General features: G+C 36.7%; 1 protein-coding gene across 1 annotated transcript in view; it reads right to left on the reverse strand.

Moving 5' to 3' along the window:
* The window catches only part of STPG2 (sperm tail PG-rich repeat containing 2), a 597,092-nt gene that overhangs the window by 454,559 nt on the left and 122,229 nt on the right, over positions 1-20,304 (reverse strand). The window contains exon 9 of the mRNA XM_043972340.1: positions 10,911-11,074. Coding sequence (XP_043828275.1) covers positions 10,911-11,074 — 164 coding nt within the window. The remainder of the gene's footprint in view (positions 1-10,910; positions 11,075-20,304) is intronic.

Here is a 20,304-nt window from a genome sequence, read left to right on the forward strand (position 1 = left end):
CATACAAGTTAGGGGATGGGGATAATAGCCAGAAAATGTCATTGCCTCAGTCTTGCTCCTCTATATCTGCCGGAGGTTTTAAACTAATCCTTGTAGTTAGAATATTCTCTTGATTTAACACATTTTGGGTAATTTGTCATACAACCTAGTCACTAGTCTAGTCACTATTAACTGAATACTAAACTAAATACTAAAAATACATTAATGCATGATTAGAAAAATACATTATACATGATTAGAATTTTTGGATAGCATATGACTTCTGAGTAGATAGGCTTCCTATACCCTTTCAAAAATTATTTCACCATTAGTATTCTCATTACTCAACATTTCAGAAATCTTTATCTTCATCTTAAGTCTTCTGGATAATATATAGAAAAAGTGTGGCTACATCCCCCACCGCCATTCTATTTTTAACAACCCACAATAATTCACCCTTCAAATGGCTTACACTTAAAACTATCTCTATTCAGACTATGAGCCCTAAGAATGCTTTCATTGGTACTTTTATCCTAATATTCTTTATAATTGGTGATTCAAAAACAGAAAAAGTAATCTTTTCTGAAGATTTAGACAATCTTAGCCAGAATAATTTGTACGGTGTTGAGTTAGTAGTTAAGTGCTAATATATATCTCTTGAAGTATCAAAATAACTTATCTTTGCAATATTTCTATTGACACTTATTTTCATGTGGGTGATATGGTTTGAGGAATTCATGAAGAATCTTTAACTTTTAATGTGTTGATAAGGCATCTTTCACTTTTATTTTGAAGATTAGGAAATTTTATGTAAATTGGCATACTGATAAAAGTTATAACCATGGTTATATAGATATTACTCTTCAGTCGTCATTATGTATACACGGGAAATACAGGATATTTATGGTAAAGAGTAATACTTTTTATTTCCTATTTCACATTTTAGTGAATCTTTTTTTTTCTTTTTTAGCTAGATGGCAGGGTACTCAAAATAATGAACCATTAGCAGATAACTGCTTTAAAGTGGGCAGGGACTTTTGGAATTACATTTCCCAGAGGATTCACAGTGAGATATACCTATTCTTTCTGTTTAAAAATAACTGAAACTAGATAGTTGCAACGAAAGAAAGACTAGTGATTCTCAAACAATACTTAAAATACAAATATACTTCAATAACCCAGAATGGACTTTAATAGGTTAAGGAATCAGGCAAGTCCTAAAAGTTAATTTAAAAGCAATCTAATTGGCTAAAGAAATGTTACTGAATGCTTATAGTAATTAAGATTTTTTGTGTGGGTGCCTGGCGTGAGGTCAGCGTGCAGGGGCATGAGCTGGGGTTTCTAATTTTAGCCAAAGATGGGGTCATAGAAACCCCAAATCGCAATTAATTCCTTACAGTACACTAAAGAAGACAATGGAAATAAGAAAATATTAAAGAGATTAAAAAACAGAGGAGAACAAAAACGTCTAAAAGGAAAGCATATTTCTTGGGAAATTTTTTTAATTGTTTAAGTATTAATATATAAAGAATATAAAAAGAAATAGTATAAATGAGAGATGTTTTGCTATATGGAACCCCAAAGGACTATATGCTAAATAAATAAATAAACATATATATATGTGTGTGTGTATGTGTGTATGTGTATATATATACATATACATGTATGATAGTCACCTTATTATTTGCTGAGTCATTAACAATTTTGTATTTTGGTGCAAAGAATGCAGTGGGGGGAGGGGGTTTCAGGTTTTTTTAAGAAAAAAGATAAGAAGAGAACAACATAAGTTTTCAGGGGCCCAAAGTTTTCATTTATTAGAAAGCCATCTCCATACTGTTTATTTCTAGATATCCTGCCAGCAAAATAAACTCTCAAGTATTCAAATGAATTTGTGACCTTGCCAAAGGGTTTGTTTTCTCAAATTATGAAACTCTGAATACATCCATGCTTATCTATCATGTGAGACTCTTGTTCACATCCGACTCTAAGTTCACCATAGGGAGCCTGCTTCCCTGGGGACTTTCCCCACTTTCCCTGCTATCACAGGGATACAGTGGAAAAAGCAGACACTTTGTTATCCTTACTTTCACCACATGGAAAAAAAAAACCACCATCTTTTTTCCCGACCATCCGCTTCCTTGTGTGTATAAGCCGCACATGCACCTCTTTATTGCCTGCTCTGTGACACTCATTTTTGCCTTGGAAAAGCCCAGACTTCCTTAATTCCCAGGACTATAACACCACCAATAAAATAATGGCTTTCTCGCTGCTCCTCACATGACGCTTCATCTTCCACTTCTATGCCTACACCTCGGCTTGGAATCCATATTTTCTCCTTCCCTGAGGCTAACAGAATCCCTTATACCCTTTGGGCCTTAGCTCACTTCTACATCAAGCTTTTTCTGATCTGAGCTGCAAGTGCCCTCCTTATCAAAATTATCTTGTATTTATTTTGTATTTTTCCTACATATACTAGTTCCTATATACACTAGTTTATGTAGTAGTTTTCCCATGTATACTAGTATATATAGTTTATATATACTATATGTACTAGCTAATTAATCACATAAGACCCAAAATGTAATCAGTATAAGGAAAAGGGTTTTACTCTCTACCTCAATTAGTACAGTTGCTGAATCAATCAATCAACAGGTACAAGATCTAAGTAGAAGGTATAAAACAGTTTATAAGGAATTTTCCTACAAGTACAAAATAATAAATATGTGAATAAATTTTTTATTAACTACAGAGGATTATAGGACTTTGGACATTGAGTGAAGACAGGTGACATCAAAACATCCTATAATTGGCTAACAGAATCAGTTATACTTCTTGGGGCTATGTATTTTATATAAATAAGCAGCAGTTCAAGCCAATAGTGGAAGAGTTCCAGTTTGCGGTTCACTTATTCAGGAGTTTGAGCCAAAAGTGAAGTAAGAAAACAGGCCCCTGATGAGAAACCCTCTTGGGAGGGAAGATATAGAATTGTCTCACCTCCCTTGTTCTCCTTCCATGACAATGTAATCCAAGAGTCTGGACCAGTTGGAGAGGACGCATGTAGTGTGAAAGAGAGAAACAAAGGGAGGATAGATTCAGTTAAGATGGTCAATTTCTACCTTGTCCTTGAAGATCATGACTATTCATAGGAGAGGAGAGCACTAGCTATGAACTGAAGACATGAAGAGCTCAGTGGAGCAGCTTGCTGGCAGAGAGCTACATCTAGGGGCTGCTGAGTGAAGCCTCTACAAAAGACTTCTAGAACCAGGAGTTCAGGGCTTTGCTACATGTATGTCCTACATGTATGAACCACTATCCCTGTGCTCTAGGTTTAGTCTTACTTTCCCTTCAGACACAGTATGTACTGGTGAGAAAGTATACCCCAGGTTGGGAGGGCAGGAGTGGGGAAGAGTTTTATACCAACTGTTCTTACTACACTATCTTAGCAGATTCTTTTGCTAGACACTAATTAAGTCTGATGACAAACTTATTTCAAACAAAGCACACAAGTAAGGGCTTGTGCTAGAAGTAGGCACCCAAAGGGTTATTCTTAGAATGCTGAGAACAGATGCCCTTGTGGGCTTCAAACTTTTGAGGATAAATTGGAAGAAAGAGCCTCAGAGTGGATGTTATAGCAGTATGAGTAATGCTGTCTCCCCTGATAGAAACACAGGCTCCTTGGAGATAGGAACTGTTCTTTTTTCTTCACAGAATCTACCAGTGCCTTGCACATATTAAGCACTTTTAAAATGCTTGATGATTAATTGGCACAAAAACGTAAAGCTGCACCTTTGCTTTTAGGAAAGTTTAGAGCCATGAAACTTACTTTACAGATGAGGAAACTGAGGCAAAGTGACTTTACCCATGGTCATGCAGCTATAAGTATCTGGGGACAGATTTGAACTCAGGTCTTCCTGTAAAATAAACTGGAAAAGAAAATGCCAAACCACTCCTGTATCTTTGCCAAGAAAACCCCAAATGGGATAACAAAGAGTCGGACATGACTGAAACAACTAAACAAAAATAGCTTTCTGACTCCAGGCCTAGTGCAGCTGCCCTGCCAAAATATGTATGGAAATATGTGTATATACATCTGTCCATATGTATAAATGTATATACGCATGTAGACAGTGTTTATATACATGTAGATATATGTACTTGTATATATGCACAATTTTATATATATATATATATACAAATAGACATAGAGATATACATCTGTATATGAATGAGTTCTAAATATATTTTATAATCTGGAAACAGATGCTCTCCTTTAACTTGGTCTTTCCTGGGCATATAGTCAAGCCAGATTATACTTTGAGGATCTGCAATGCTTTGCTTGATACAGAAAGTAAGATGTTATCCACAAATAACTGGAGAAAATCATATTTCTCTTCCTCTAACTCTGCACTGGAGCTCCTCCATGATAGTAGTAAACACCTTTGGAAAGCATATTTATGCCTTGGTTTATGTTTTGTCTGCTGTTTATGATCAGAGGATAGTTGAAAAAAGTTATCTTTGTTGTTATAGCTTTCAAGAATTCTTAACCAACTTTGATGTTTAGATGGGAAACATATTGGAAAAAGAACCCTTAGGACAGTAATTGTTCTACTGAACTAAATGCTTTTTAAAAATTTGTGTCAAAAAAAAAAAAAGAGGGGTAGCTAGGTGGCAAAGTGGATAGAGCACCAGCCTTGGAGTCAGGAGTACCTGAGTTCAAATCCGGCCTCAGACACTTAACACTTACTAGCTGTGTGACCCTGGGCAAGTCACTTAACCCCAACTGCCTCACTAAAATAAATAAATAAATAAATAAAATACCTTTCCCCCACTCCTACCCAGTGCATCATAGTTATTTTCATGGTGATTATCCTATCAGGAGCACTGTATTATAAGATGACCAAATGTCCCCTAAACTTATGCTTTTTGTTTTCTTTGGATGCACAATAAAAAACTCTGCCAATTCCTTTATTTGCATTTTCGGGGGGAACTTCTTATCCATCCTTCCAGGTAGCTGCAATTTCCTTCTGTGTTGTGATTTAGCAAAAAGCATGAATATCAAGATTTATATAATTCAGTTCCTCTAGTTGTCTGTTCACTCATTGAGCATGGGACAGGGAACACCCATGATCATTTAGAAAAAGAATATCAAGGAACAATGATGGGGGCAGCTAGGTGGTGTAATGGATAAAGCACTGGCCCTGGATTCAGGAATACCTGAGTTCAAATCCAGTCTCAGACACTTGACACTTACTAGCTGTGTGACCCTGGGCAAGTCACTTAACCCCCATTGCCCTGCCAAAAAAAAAAAAAAGTAACAATGATCATTTAGAAAACTAATAGTTATGTTAATGGTTATACGTAGCCTAAAAACTATGTGATTCTTATGACCTTTCCTCCTTTTTCATCATACTGCTACCATCACTAAAGAAGTAGAATGAAGTCACGCAGGATTGAGTAGCATTTTCTCTTTTTCCTCATTTAATGGAGTGCCAAGGTCAAGAAATTCATCACCAAGTGGCAAATATACTCGTGATGAGCCTCTTGATGTTTAACTAAGCTGGTAGAAAAGCAGAGACATCCTATTAATGGGATTCTATCCATCTTCACTCCATATTCAGAAAAAGTATCTAGTGTTTTGTTATTCCATATTTAGATCATATATTTGAAAAACAAAATTAACAAAAAACTTTGGCATGTTTCAAGATAAATTCCAATACTCTATATCAATTCTAATAGTTCAATTATTATAATCTGCTAAAGAATTTCAAAGAGCATTCTGAAGGAAATAATTGTCCCTGATCTCAGGGGAATATTACTCTAAGTTAGATCACTGGGCTCTAAAGCAGTGTTAATAAATGACTGAATGAAGAAAATATCAAGAAATAATACTATCAATTAATATTATTAGTAATAAACTTATGGATTTTATTTATATAGTATATAATTATTTCTAATAATATTATACTATATAGTTACTGAATAATTATGTAATCTTAAGCTTATTTTTCATGCTCTACCACTCTTGAAAAAGTTACAACTAAGCTCTTTTCTAAGAACATAGAAGTACCACAAAAAAGTTTGCAACAGCTTTAAAAGTATCAATACTATTGTGAGAAAATATTGGGTTTTGCCAATGCCCAAAAGCCCCAGCTTGAAGGGGATTGATTTGGATGGATTAGATTGATTGGATTGACTGACTCGGCTGAGTGACTCACTTGAAGTTGACTTGATTGAAACCACACCTACCTGAGATGCTGGATCTCAAGGGGTGTAGACTCTGACCTCAACACGGGACCACCCTCACATCCAGTGAACCAATGGATTTGGGTGATGCTAGCCAATTATCTTGAAGCAGTGTGGAAGGACTGCCTCTCCTCGAGACACAGAAGAAGCTTCCACTGGCAGTTCCTCTCCCAAACAGGCTCGTGGAGGAAGACTTGAGGAAGAACCGAGACAGGCTGGAACGCTAGGCTAGATAGGCCTTTTCTTAACTTTCTGACCCAGGTGTTCTCTTTTTACTAATACCTGGTATGCTTTAATAAATGCTTAATGCCCAAAAATGGTGCTAAAGCTTCTAATTTATAAGTAAACCCTAGCTAATTTTCCCTACACTTGGGACAGAAATAAGGCGACCACACATTAAATTTTAATCATCATACTATCAAAGGGAAAAATACTCTAACAAAAATTATAACAAATCACGAGAGAACTAACAAGCAATAAATGTGAGGAAGACAATACATAATTTATATTGAGTATACAATTGTCATTACTATCATAATTGTATTTTTTTAAATTGCAATTTGGAGAATATATTCAAATTCCTCTTAGCAAGCCCTAAAATCCAAAATTACAGCTACCTAAATTGATTCATTGTATTGTTTTAATTATGTAATATAAGTATAAGTTAAAATTAAGTGGGAATAATTAAAGCATATCTTTAAAGAAAGTGCCAAACTGGTGAATATGATTATTTTATTCAATTGGAATCTCAAATACATACAATCTTCCTTCAACCCCTTTAAATTCAAAGATTGAGGTGATAGAGGCAGAGTATGGCCTTGAAGCATTGTGGAAAATATTTATAGTACTTTTTTCTTCCTAAATCTTTGAAGTAAATGTCCTTTTACAAAAACTAATTAATATTAGATGGTTAAATGGAATTGGGAGCTAGTCACCAACACCAAAGAATGAGGGAACGCAGTTCTTTAGGGTTCAAGCTGATAGCAGAGAAATATTTCAAACTCCTAAAGGGTACCTTAGGATGCTAGATGGCACGTGTAACACCTTGAATTTGAGAGACAGAGCATATTTGTGACATATTTACCAGACCTAAAGTCATTTCAGTTGATTCCAAAAGAAGACAGAACTACATTATACAAGATTTAAAACATGTGCGTGTGCATATATACATATATATTAACACAAAAGAATTTTAATATTAAGAGCTCTCCCTTAAGGTTTCTACCCTAAACTCAACCAATTCCACATACCTATAGCAGTCAGTATCAATGAACTCACAGGCTTGTGACTGAGAGCCCAGTTAAGTGACAGTAAAGGGCTGAGACTAGAGTCAGAAGACCTGAGTTCAAATCCAGCCTGACATTTACTAGCAGTTATGACCTTGGACAAGATAGTTAATCACTGGGGCAGCTAGGTAGCACAGTGGATAAAGCACTGGCCCTGGATTCAGGAGTATCTGAGTTCACATCTGGCCTCAGACACTTGACACTTACTAGCTGTGTGAACCTGGGCAAGTCACTTAACCCTCATTGCCCCACAAAAAAAAAAAGATAGCTAACCACTGTCTGCCTCACTTTCCCCTGCTGAAAAATGAGGATAATAATAGCCCTTCACAGGTTGCTGTGAGGATGAAATGAGATATTTATACAGTGTCTTAAAATGCTTGACAGCAGACATAAGAAATGGTTGTTCCTTTCTCTTTCTTTTCCCTTCACACTCCCTGTGGCAATGATTCTACTAGAATACTCCCTCCAAATCATGTAAGAAGTGAGAGGTACTAATTCTGACCAGTCACCTGATGTAAAGGAGGAAAAGGACTGATGGAATCAAGTTGTGCTAAATATATGAAACTAGCCATGGTCTCAGAACCCCAGACTTGAGGGACTCAGCACATGGACCTAATAGAAAGTCAATTCAGTTAAAGTGAGTCTTCTCCTTACTCTCCACTGAGGTTTCTCAGGGGAAGGAGCTGGACTTGATGTAACTTGAGACAGAGGGTGTGCCTTGCTTCCAGGGTGGTGCCACTCTTGAAAGGCTATGCCTTGCAAGTCACTCCTTATGGCTGTGCTTCACATGAGCTTGGTTACCAACACACCTAGTAAGGATTCCAGTTCTTGGACCTTTGAAGATCTCACAAGGCTGCACACCAAAGGAAAGAAGGAACAAAGAGTAGGCAGCCCCACCCCAGACACTGGCTTGACTTGAGCCCATGTGCTCATGGGCTGACCTGGTAAGGGTTAAGTAGGGGGTGATGATGCCTCCCCTCACTCCCACTATTCCTCCTTCTTAAATCAACAGGAAGGAGAGAGAGATCAAGTTTCTTTTTGAGGCCTCTTGTATGAACTCAGTTCCAGCTCAGTAGCCCCCCAAAAAGGTCCCTCCTTACTATGTACTAAGTGAAGAGTAAACGTCCAGAGAATATCGATGCACCTTGTGAAGTTGAAAGCCGGGCCTCTCCATTGCACAGCATGGAAACAGGCTTCCGCAGCTTCTGCACCAGTGTACTCCTACAGACTCTCTGGCTCACACCCATTACACATGGCATTCATTCGCTGGTGGTGGCTGCCTTGCCTCCGCTGGCTGTGGCAGTGCACCTTCCAAATCGAGGGGAGACCTACCGCTCCCTTTGGCTTCTGTATGCAGGCCACCAGAAAGCTTGACCAAAGGCCCTAAGCCAATTAAGTATCAAGAAGAGTTTCACTATCTTTTATGGAAAAACTAGTCTACTCTTGCCCAGGCTCACACAGTTGTGAATCAGGATTCAAAAACGTGGATCTTCCTGATTCTGAGTAGAGTGCTCTATCTACTACATCACCTCACTGATCTCCTTACATCTGGAGAATCCACTACCGCCTTCTCCCAGAAGGTCCTGCACTTAGTCCATCCAATGTAGGGGGGAAGCCTGTGATTACTCTTCTTCATGCACTTCTAGTCAGTCACCCTGGTGGTGCACTCCTTTGGGGGACCATTACATTGTTTCCTTTTGGCTTGTGTTTTGGGTTTTTTTCCTGTCTTTCTCATTTTCTTTTGTTTTATTCACAATATACTTTTCTGTCTACATTGCTATGGCAGATTCCTTGCAACCTTCAGGTCAGAGCTGTTCAGTCATGGCCCTGAGGCCATTAACATGACAGAAGATCCTCTAGAGAATCCTTAGGACCTTTGCTACCACAGGAGGAATTTGGCAGGGGCAATTATGATAGTAATATCCTAAAGATCATGAGCTAGTTGTTCTTTTTTTCCCCCAAAAAAATGGAGGGAAGCTATCTGTAAGACTGTAAGACAAGGGCTGAAATTTTCATTGTTGATGTGTGATACAGTCCATGTAGGGCATCCCTTGTGGCTGTGTGATTCATCACACACATCAGATCAACACACACTGCTGGCCATAAACATTTATTTTTGGAGACAAATGTGAGACCACATCTCCCTAAATATAGCCTGTATTGAATATCTTTAAACAGTGCTGTATCTTTATTGACTATGTTTCCCAAACCGTTGTTAAGTAAATTTCTTTACGCCAGTGTTGGCTAGACCGTGAGTGGGCAACTAGATGGTGCACTGGATCAAGTGTTTCTTCAGTCAGGAAGACTCACCTTTCTGAATGCAAATCTGGTCTCAGACACTGACTAGCTGCGTGACCCTGGCAAGTTACTTAACCATGTCTGCCTCAGTTCTTCATCTGTTAAATGAGCTGGCGAAGGAAATGACAAACCACTCCAGTGCCTTTGCCAAGAAAACCCCAAATGGAGTCACAAAGAGTTGGACACAATTGAAAAATGACTGAACAGCAAAAAGACTATGAGTATACCAATTCATTCCAATTCCTGACCTAAAATACCAATTGATATGCATTTGATTTATAAACAAATTCCTAAAACATCATTTCTATGCCCCAAGTAGTCTTAAAATTATATATTACTAAAATAACAACTTAATACACCTGTGATAAAATAATGGAATTTGGCAGACACCCAGAGGCCCCACCTGATTGACTTAGTATTGTTTGAATTGGGTGAGAATGAGAAACTAAGTACCCACTTGGGGATGATTGGATGGAGGTCACACCTGGCCAGTCCTGAGTGACCTGTTGGTGTAAAACTGATGTCAGCAGGGGACCACTCTCAGCCAACCAGCCTGAAGGACCTCCTCTTTGGGGGAGGGAGAGAGAAAGTAAGAAGGGAACGCTGGCTGATAGAAGCTCTTTCCTTTTGGTGAGCTTTGGAGTGTACCAGAGAGGGACTGCACAGCTGACTCTCATTGAAACTACGGGCTCTCCAGGTGGTGAGTTTGTAGAAGCAAGCCAGCTCTTCAAGCTAGCTGAACTGGAAGCAAGTTTGGGGTTTGAGTCAGTCTTTGCTAGAGCCAGGGAGCTTATTAGTTTTCTCTTCCCTTATTCCCTTGTCCCTGGCTTTATTAACTTCACCTTCGTTGTAAATTTTGTTCTCATTAATAAAACCTGGTTTGTTTGTGGAAAAGAGGCTGTTAATCTCCTTTCTTATTGGCCTGTGAGAAATAACTTAAAAAGGCAGTTTGGAAGGGAGGAAACTTTGGACCTAGAGGTCCCTCATTATTTTCTGAACCCCAATATTATGGTGAGCCACCCAATTAATTCTCCCCATAATAAATTTGGCCCCTACGCACCAATGGATTTGCCTTCTTTTAAACAACAGGTAGGCTCAGATTACCTGATAATCAGCTGGCCCAGGAACTGCATAATTGTCTTCTTTAGTAAACTGGAATTTTCGAGGAGCAGAAGATCCAAATGCACTTTTCTTTGTTTTCTGCATATAATCATTTTTTAAAGCATCTAATGAAGCACTTTTTTTAAAAACATCATAGCACGCAGGACCTAAAGAGACATTACAAATGTTTAAGCCATAACATATTTCGATTGCTACTTTAGAAATGAATATTGATATGAAAAATCCATTAGGGGGAAAGTCTGAAGATATATTTAAAAAAATATAAGCTAAAATTTATTCAATTAGAAATACTACATATCTTTCAAACACACAGCTGCACATGCCTTGTCAGAGCAATCATTTCTGTATGTAATTATCAGAGTCAGTCAAAAATCAGATTTTTTGGTGATATTTCCTCATACTCCTATAATTCATATTTCAGAAGTCCCTTGTGCCCCCAGGACACCCTCCTTTGGACTTCCTCCTATGGCCCAGATAGTAGCCCAAAGATAATATTATGAAAATTAAAATATGATGTCAATTAACCATCAAACTTAGGACAATTTGAGCAATCTAGGCAATAAATTCAACACTGCCTCAAATGCAATGAATTAAGGCTAGATCTTCCATTTAACTTTTACCATATATCTATAGCATATTTTTATTTGTCAAATAATAATGATGTTTTCTTCTGTACCTTGTTCCTGATTAAGAAGAACTAGATTTAGGAAACTTGCTCAATTTAATAGCTACAATGCTATATTATTAAAGAAAATAGGGCTAAAAGGATTTTATGATATGTCATACCATTTAGCTTTGAGCTATGAGGCTCATTCATAACAAATCAGGAATGATCTGATGAAATTTAAATAATGTTATAAAATAAAAATTCCTAAGTACATTACATTTTGTAGTTTACAAAGCATTTTATATACATTTTCTCATTTGAACCTTACAATAATAACCCTGTGAGTTAGGTAATAGAGGTACCTGAGTCATTTACAAATGAAGAAACTGAGAATAAGAGAAATTAAGTAATTTTCCAAAAGTCACAAGGCTAAAAAATGGCCCCTATAATCTGGATTTGGGTCTTTTGAGCCAAATCCAATGCTTATTCCATTTTTTCATGTGGCCTCTTCTTTTCATGCCTTCTTTTCCTGTGTTATGGTCTAGGAATACATCCTTTGTATTCCAGGCCAGGTCTGAACCAGGAAATTCTAGAGATTCAGTCTCAAGAATTAAAATGCAAGAAATCAGTTGTCTATATGCAGTTGGTCCACTGACTTACCAGGGTAAAGATTAGAATAAGCTAAAGAAGAAAAGATGATGAGAAAATGAAATATAGTGGAAACAAACCAATCTTGAACTATTTAGAGAGTAATTAGCAATGATCATCAACATAGATTATAAAAAGTCTTATGAAAGTTTTAGTGACAAATCTTTTGCCACAACAAGAAGACTAAAAGAGGTAACAAAGCATCTTAGCAAATATTTTATTTACAAAATGGAAGAACATGGCGCTCAGATTGGACCAAGTATACATAGAGGATTGGTAGTGATGAAAACACAGTTGTGAACATGATAAGGGATATGTAGAGTAAGAGAAAAGCATATGAAAGGCAGAGAAAAAATCTCAGACCTTGTTAAAAAGGTAACCAATAGGACACTTTAATTACCAACTGATATGCCTAGTTTATGCTAAAACATGATTTATTTGATTTTGTGCTGTTTTTTTGGTACTTCCCATGTGCAACACCTACCAATTCATTTCTTGAAAAAATGTTCATAAATATCAATTCCTGGTGCTTCTATGTATCATACAAGTCTTTAATCTCATTTATTTTTCTGAACTGTGCTTTGCAATGTATTCCTCAACATCCTCATCTTTTCCTACATTTACCAAGTATCAAAATTGTGATGTTTAAAATCTAAATATGGGTCCTAACCTGCCCCCCCTCCAGTTTTGGGGGGAAGCTGGCTAAAATCACTGATAAATTCAGCAAGAGTTTAGGCTTTTAAGGATTTATTAAAGTGTATTAGAAATTAGTGAAGAGGGGCCAGCTAGGTGGCACAGTGGATAAAGCACCAGCCCTGGATTCAGGAGGACCTGAATTCAAACCCAGCCTCAGACACTTGACACATACTAGCTATGTGACCCTGGGCAAGTCACTTAATCCCCATTGCCCCACAAAAAACAAACAAAACAAAACAAAAAAAAGAAGTTAGTGAAGAGGGGTAGCTAGGTGGCAAAGTGGATAGAGCACCATCCCTGGATTCAGGAGGAACTGAGTTCAAATCCAGACTTAGACACTTAACACTTACTAGTTATGTAAGCCTGGGCAAGTCACTTAACCCCAACTGCCTCAAGAAAAAAAAAAGTTAGTAGAGAGAGTCAGTATAGCCAGAGAGAAACCCTTGCTTTTCCTAGCAGTCCACATGAAGTCCCTCACCATACCAAAGTCCTGGACAGAAAGGGGGGCCCTCCTGTTCTCCGTCTCCCACCACCAAGCCAGTTCTGGATGAAAAGAGAGAGAATCAGTAAGCCAACCTCAACTTCCTAGTTCTTGTCTCCCTCCCCAAAAGGGGACGTCCTTCAAGCTGATTAGTTGAGGGTCATCTCCTACTGATGTCAGTAGTCCACAGCCTCTGAGAACAACACCCCACTCAGGGCCAGCCAGGCATGGCCTCAATTTAATCATTCTTAAGTAGGTACTCAGTCAGTTTCTCAGTCTTACCCAATTCAATCACTTCCAAATCAATCTTCAGGTGAGGCCCCTGGGCTCTGCCAAATCCCATTATTTTATCACAAAATGTAATTTAGAGGTTCTCAAGTTCTTTGCAGAATCTCTCTACCTCAACAACCAGTGTTGTGCTACATTTGTTTACATGGTGGTCTATTTGAAAATAATAATCATCAGCATTTCAAGAGTATCAGATATCTGTAAAATAATATTTCTTGGTGCATTCGATCATATGATAAAAACCAACCCCACCAAATCCACTCCAAGGAGGACTTGCAAGCCATCTTTGCATTCAGCTTCTACTTCTTTCTTATGGCTTTGTTTATAACCAGAAAATCCAGACTTATATGATTCAGTTCCTCCAATAGTAAATGCATACTTTGATCACTGCATAAGGATCGCACTCTTCAAGCACCAATAGTTAAATCAAAATTTACAGTCTAAAAAAAGTGGAATTTTTAAAACCCACCACTCTAAATTTTTAAAAATCTTTTCTGCTACTCTGGCAACATCACTAAAAAAGAAGAAAGGGAATAGAAAGGACTGAGAGCCATTTTGCACTTTACTTTGTGTTGCTGGTTGTCAGTGCCAAAAAAATCATCACCAACTGGCCAGTTTATTGGTGAGGACCTTCTCTGTACTTAATTGGGATGCTTGTCAGAATGAATCTTCACAAGTTACTAACCTTTGTTTTTATTAACCTTTATTTTTTTAAGTCTTTTTAGGAATGTGGAGCTATGATGTTGAAGAAAAGGCAAGGACTTGCCTAAGCTCTCCCAAATTCCCCTCAAAATAACTTTAAATAATAACTCAAAACAGTGTTGAATTTATTGCCTAGATTGCTCAAATTGTCCTAAGTTTGATGCTCCAAGCTAATTGGTTGGTCACATTGACTGACATGACTTACAGGTGGTTCTATGAATAGATGTAACGGCTGTATGAATAAATGTAACTTTTGGACACTAGTCACATGCTTTCTCCTCAGGGGGGTGTTTCCCTGGTTCTCACAATGTCTTTCTCAGCAGGGGGGTGGCAACCTGATTCTCACTATATATACTGAAGAAAATAACACCTTAAAAAACAAAACTGGCCACACATAAGAAGATATAAAAAATTCATTGAAAAAAAGAACTACTTAAAAACTAGAATTGGCCAAAGGGAAAAAGAGGTACTAAAACTCACTGAAGAAAAAAATTTCCTAAAAATTAAAATTGGGGAAGTGGAAGCTAATGGCTTTATGAGACATCAAGAAACAATAAAACAAAATAAAAAAATGAAAAGATAGAAGAAAATGTAAAATATTTCATTGGAAAAACAACTGACCTGGGAAAATAGACCCAGGAAAAATAATATGAAAATTATTGGACCACCTAAAAGCCATGATCAAAAAAAGAGCCTAGATATCTTTCAAGAAAGTATCAAGGAAAATTGCCCTTATTTCACTAGAGGGTAAAATAGAAATTGAAAGAATCCACTGATCATCTTCTGAAAGATATCCCAGAATAAAAACTCCAAGGAATATTGTAGCTGAATTCTACAATTCCCAAGTCAAAGAGAAAATACTGCAAGTAGCCAGAAAGAAACAACTCAAGTGTCAAAAAGCCACAGTCAGGATAACACAAGATTTGGTAGCTTTTACATAAAGGATTAGAGGGCTTGGAATATGATATTCAGAGGGCAAAGGAACTTGAATTACAATCAAGAATCACCTACCCAGCAAAACTGAGTGTAATCCTTCAGGAGGAGGTTAATGGATATTGAATGAAATAACATTCCCCAGGGAAAGAACAGAGCTGAATAGAAAATTTGACTTGCAAATACAAGACTCAAGAAAAGAATATAAAGGTTAACAGGAAAGGGAAATCATAAGGGATTCAATAAGGTTAAACTGTTGTGAGTGAGATTTTCCCCAGTCCTTAGATATAAGTGATAATAGACTACAAATGGTGATTTACTCCTATAGTCTCTTTTAAAATATGTAACTTGGGGTTTTTTTGTTTGTTTGTTTTTCATGGGGCAACAGGGTTAAGTGACTTACCCAGGGTCACACAGCTAGTAAGTGTCAAGTGTCTGAGGCCTGTAATGAATTAATTGTTATTTGAGGTTTTTATGCCTGTGCACTGGCCTGGGGCTCCACAAACTGCACGGTGCTCCACCCACTGGTTGTAGCCTTTGCCAGGGCTCTGGCACCTCACGTCATCACCACTCGCCAACGCCTACATGGGCCTGGAATATAGACTGAAGCACACTTTTTGTTTTACTTTCTTAATTTTTCGGGGAGGGGGGGCTGTGTTGGTCTATATTAACTTTCACAATATTATCAAAATGGAAATATGTTTTGCATGACTACATATGTATAACCTATATCAAATTGCTCGCCTTCTCAATGAGGAGGGAAGAGAGGAAGGGGAAAAAACTTGGAATTCAAATTTTTAAGAATAGAAGTTAAAAATTGTTTTTACACATAATTGGGGAAAAATAAAATACTGAATATATAATTTTAGTCTTTTTAGCTTGTTATATAGATGGTGACTTCCAAGTATCTAACCAAATACTAACTTCTATTTTTATGATTTCTTTATTATCATACAATCATTATGGTATACCTTCAATATTCAGTTTAGGTCATGACCTTATTTTGTTTTTCATCTAAGATTAGTTGTATCATCAGATTTTCAATAAGATTAACTGCTTTTCTGTCCATTCTAAACTTCTATTATTTCCTTAAAAGTTTAATTAAATTCAGAGTCTACAATTAACTGCTGTAATGGCTTTTTGAAAGAAGCTACTTCATATGCGAAAATAAACAGAGAGCCTGTTTGCATATAACCTTTGATCTCTGATAATCCTATAAAGATTAACATGCCCTTCAAATATAAGGAGATAAAATTAAATGTTATCTCCCAGCTATCCCTATGCAATAATGAGGAAAACCTGATCAACCCCAAAAGTCCAATATGAAGAATAAATACTTATGTATCTATTTTGAAAAGATTATCTAAGCACACAGTAAAAATTCTCTATGTTCTATAGACAATTTTTCTTTCAAATATGTGTATAAGAAAAGGGTTGAAAATCCCCACTCTCAACTCAATTGATATACTCAGAGTATCTAGTCAAAATGATGATGTTTTAATGTGGTAACAAGGTATTTAATTGTAAAGTTGCATCCATGCCTTAATGAGATACAGTTAAGTCCTTTGAATAATTGGCTAAGCAGAAAACTAGCCATGTCCCTAGGGACCATTAAATGCTTGAGTTTCTAGCTCAGCAACCAGTTGTAAACAGGGAACCAAAAGTGGAGGAAGAACCAGGCCTCTGTGAGGAAACTACTTTAGGAGGGAGGGAAGAAGGGAAGGAGAAGAGATGTTTTTCTCCAACAAATACCCCCCCACACTGCCATTTTCTTTTAACCACATCACTCAAGCAGCAGAAAACTCTGTCCTGGGTCCTCTTCTCTTTTCCCATTATAACTTCTGTCTTGCTAATCTCATCAGTTCCCATAGGTTCAATGATCACTCCTCTGGAGAAGATTCTCAGAGCTATAATTTCTTAAATTTGATTTGATTTTAAAATTTTTTCCAATTACATGTGAAGATATATATTTTTGAGTTCCAAATTTTTCTCCCATCTTCCCTTCCTTCCCCCCTCCCAAAGTCAGCAAGCAATCTGATATAGGTTATACATTACAATCATGTCATGTCATCACCTTCCCAATGTCATGGTCCTCTTGGAGAAGGAAGGACAACAACAACAACTAATAACAGTCACATGTTCCCCACACAAAAGCCTCATTAGTACTGTGCTCTACATTGAGCACAACATTCCTGCTAACACTATGAGAGTGTATTTGTGGGATAGTATGTTCCACATTTACAGTAGGTATTATTCATAGCTACTATTTTTAATTTGCCATCTTATTCAACTTTACTTTGCCATCTTAGTAAATGCCTTTGTTAAGAGACAATTTTGTCTGCTGGCTAACTCTCAATGGAAAGGAAGAACATTGTTGAGGGTTCATGAGCCTTAGTTTTAGGAGTACAGCCCCATAGAGCTGGATCTTCACTCAAGTCATGCCCACAACTTGTTTAGCCGTTCCTCAATTGATGGACATGCCCTCAATTTCCAATTCTTTGCCACCACAAAAAGAACAGCTATAAATATTTTTGTACACGTGAGTCCTTTTCCCTTTTTTATAATCTCTTTGGGATATAGACCTAGTAGTAGTAATCCTGGGTCAAAGGATATGCACAATTTTATAGCCTTTTGGGCATAGTTCCAAATTGCTTTCCAGAATGGTTGGATCAGTTCACAACTCCACTAACAGTTGGATTAGCATTCCTGTTTTCCCACTTCCCTTCCAACATCCAACATTTTCCTTTTTTTGTCAAATACAAGATTTAAGCATAAAAAAGCAAACATGAAAGAGAAACCTTAAGGGCCTTGATTAGGTTAAATTAGTTACCTTTCTATATGGGAAGACAATACATGTATCTTCTAAGAACTTTTATCATTTTCAGGGCAATTAGAAGGATTTTAAATAGAAAGAGGGTGCAGGAATGAGTCTATCATATTGGGATGATGTCAAAAAAGAGGGATCCTCTAGGAGAAAGGGGTGAAAGAGAGGAAGATTGGGGAAAATTCTCTCACATAAAAGAGAGGTGAAAGGAAGAGCTTTTACACTTGAGGGGGAAATGGAGTGAGTTGGACAATATTTTAACATTGTATCTGAATTGGTTCAAAGAGAAAAAATATATATGTTTGTATGTGTATATACATATACACACATACATTCAATTGGTAATAGAAATCTCTTACCCAATAGGGAAGTAGGAGGGGAAGGGGATAAGAAAAATGAGGGGTAAAAAAAGAGAGGGCAGATAAAAGAAGTCTGTGATAAGAAGTAAAAGAGACAGGGGTAGCTAGGTAGCGCAGTGGATAAAGCACCAGCCCTGGATTCAGAAGGACCTGAGTTCAAATCCGACCTCAGAAACTTAACATTAGCTGTGTGACTCTGGGCAAGTCACTTAACCCCAATTGCCTCACACACAAAAAAAATAAAGAAAGAAAAGTAAAAGACTTTAAAGGAGAGACAGAATAAAAGGAGAGAAGGGTAAATAGAAGAAAATAGGATGGAGAGAAGTGCAGAGTTAGTAATCATAAATGTAAATGTGAATGAGATGAAATCATCCATAAAATGGAAGCTGATGGATCAAAAACAAGAATCCAAAAGTATATGGTTTACAAGAAACACACTTGAAACAGAGAGACACATGGGGTTGAAGCAGAATCTATTGTACTTCAGCTGAAGTAAAGAACATAAATCGTGATCTCAGACAGAGAAAAAGCAAATATAGACCTAATTAAAATGGATATGCAAGGATACTACATCTTGCTAAAAGGAAATCAACATATGCACCAAATGACATAGCATCCAAATTCTTAAAGAAGTTAAAGTAATTTTAGGAGGAAATAGACAGTAAAACTACATTACTGGATGACCTCAACTTTCCCCTCTTAGAGCTTGTTAAATCTAACCATAAAATAAAATAAAAGAAGTCAAAGAGAAGAATATAATCTTAGAAAAGTTAGATAGATAGACCTCTGGAGAAAACTGAATGGAAATAGAAAGAAGTATACCATTTTTCTCAGCTGTACATGGCATTTTCACAAAAACTGACCAACTATTAGGGCATAAAAACCTCACAACCAAATGCAAAAAGTCAGAAATATTAAATGTATCCTTTTCAGACCATAATGCAATAAAAATTACATTCAATAAGGGGTTACAGAAGCACAGATCAAAAAATAATTGGAAATTAAATAACCTAATACTAAAGAATGGTGGGTCAAACAACAAATCATAGAAACAATCAATTATTTAATTAAAGAGAATGACAACAAGGAGACAACAGTCCAAAATCGGTAAGATGCATCCAAAGCAATATTTAAGGGAAATTTTTCATCTCTAAATGCATAAATAAATAAAAGAAAGAAATAACAGTTCAAGGAACTGGGCATGCAACTAAAAAAAACTAGAAAAAGAACAAATTTTAAATCCCCAATTACACAGCAAGTTGGAAATCCTGAAAATCAAACTGCAGATTAATAAAATTGAAATAAGAAAATCCATTGAACTAACAAATAAAACAAGGAGCTGGTTTTATGAAAAAAGTTAATTAAATAAACCACTGGTTAATTTTATTTAACAAAAGAAGAAAAACAAATTACTAGTATCAGAAATGAAAAGGGTGAATGCACCACCAGTGAAAATGAAATAAAAGCAATTATTAGTAGTTATTTTACCCAATCATATGCCAATAAAACCAACAATTTATGTGAACTGGATAAATGTTTACAAAAATATAAATTGCCCAGATTAATAGAAGAGGAAATATAATACTTAATTCTAACTTAGAAAAAGAAATTGAATAAGCCATCAATAAGCTCCCTAAGAAAAAATCCCTAGAACCAAATAGGTTTAAAGTGAATTCTACCAAACATTTAAGGAACAATTAATCACAGCAATGTATAAACTATTTGGAAAAAATAGGTAAAGAAGGAGTCCTACAAAATTCCTTTTATGACCCAAATTTAGCTTTGAGGTCCAAACCAGAGAAAGCAAAAACAGAAAAAGAAAACCATAGACCAATTTC

Source organism: Dromiciops gliroides, chromosome 6 (assembly GCF_019393635.1).
Source record: "Dromiciops gliroides isolate mDroGli1 chromosome 6, mDroGli1.pri, whole genome shotgun sequence".
Lineage (NCBI taxonomy): Eukaryota > Metazoa > Chordata > Mammalia > Microbiotheria > Microbiotheriidae > Dromiciops > Dromiciops gliroides.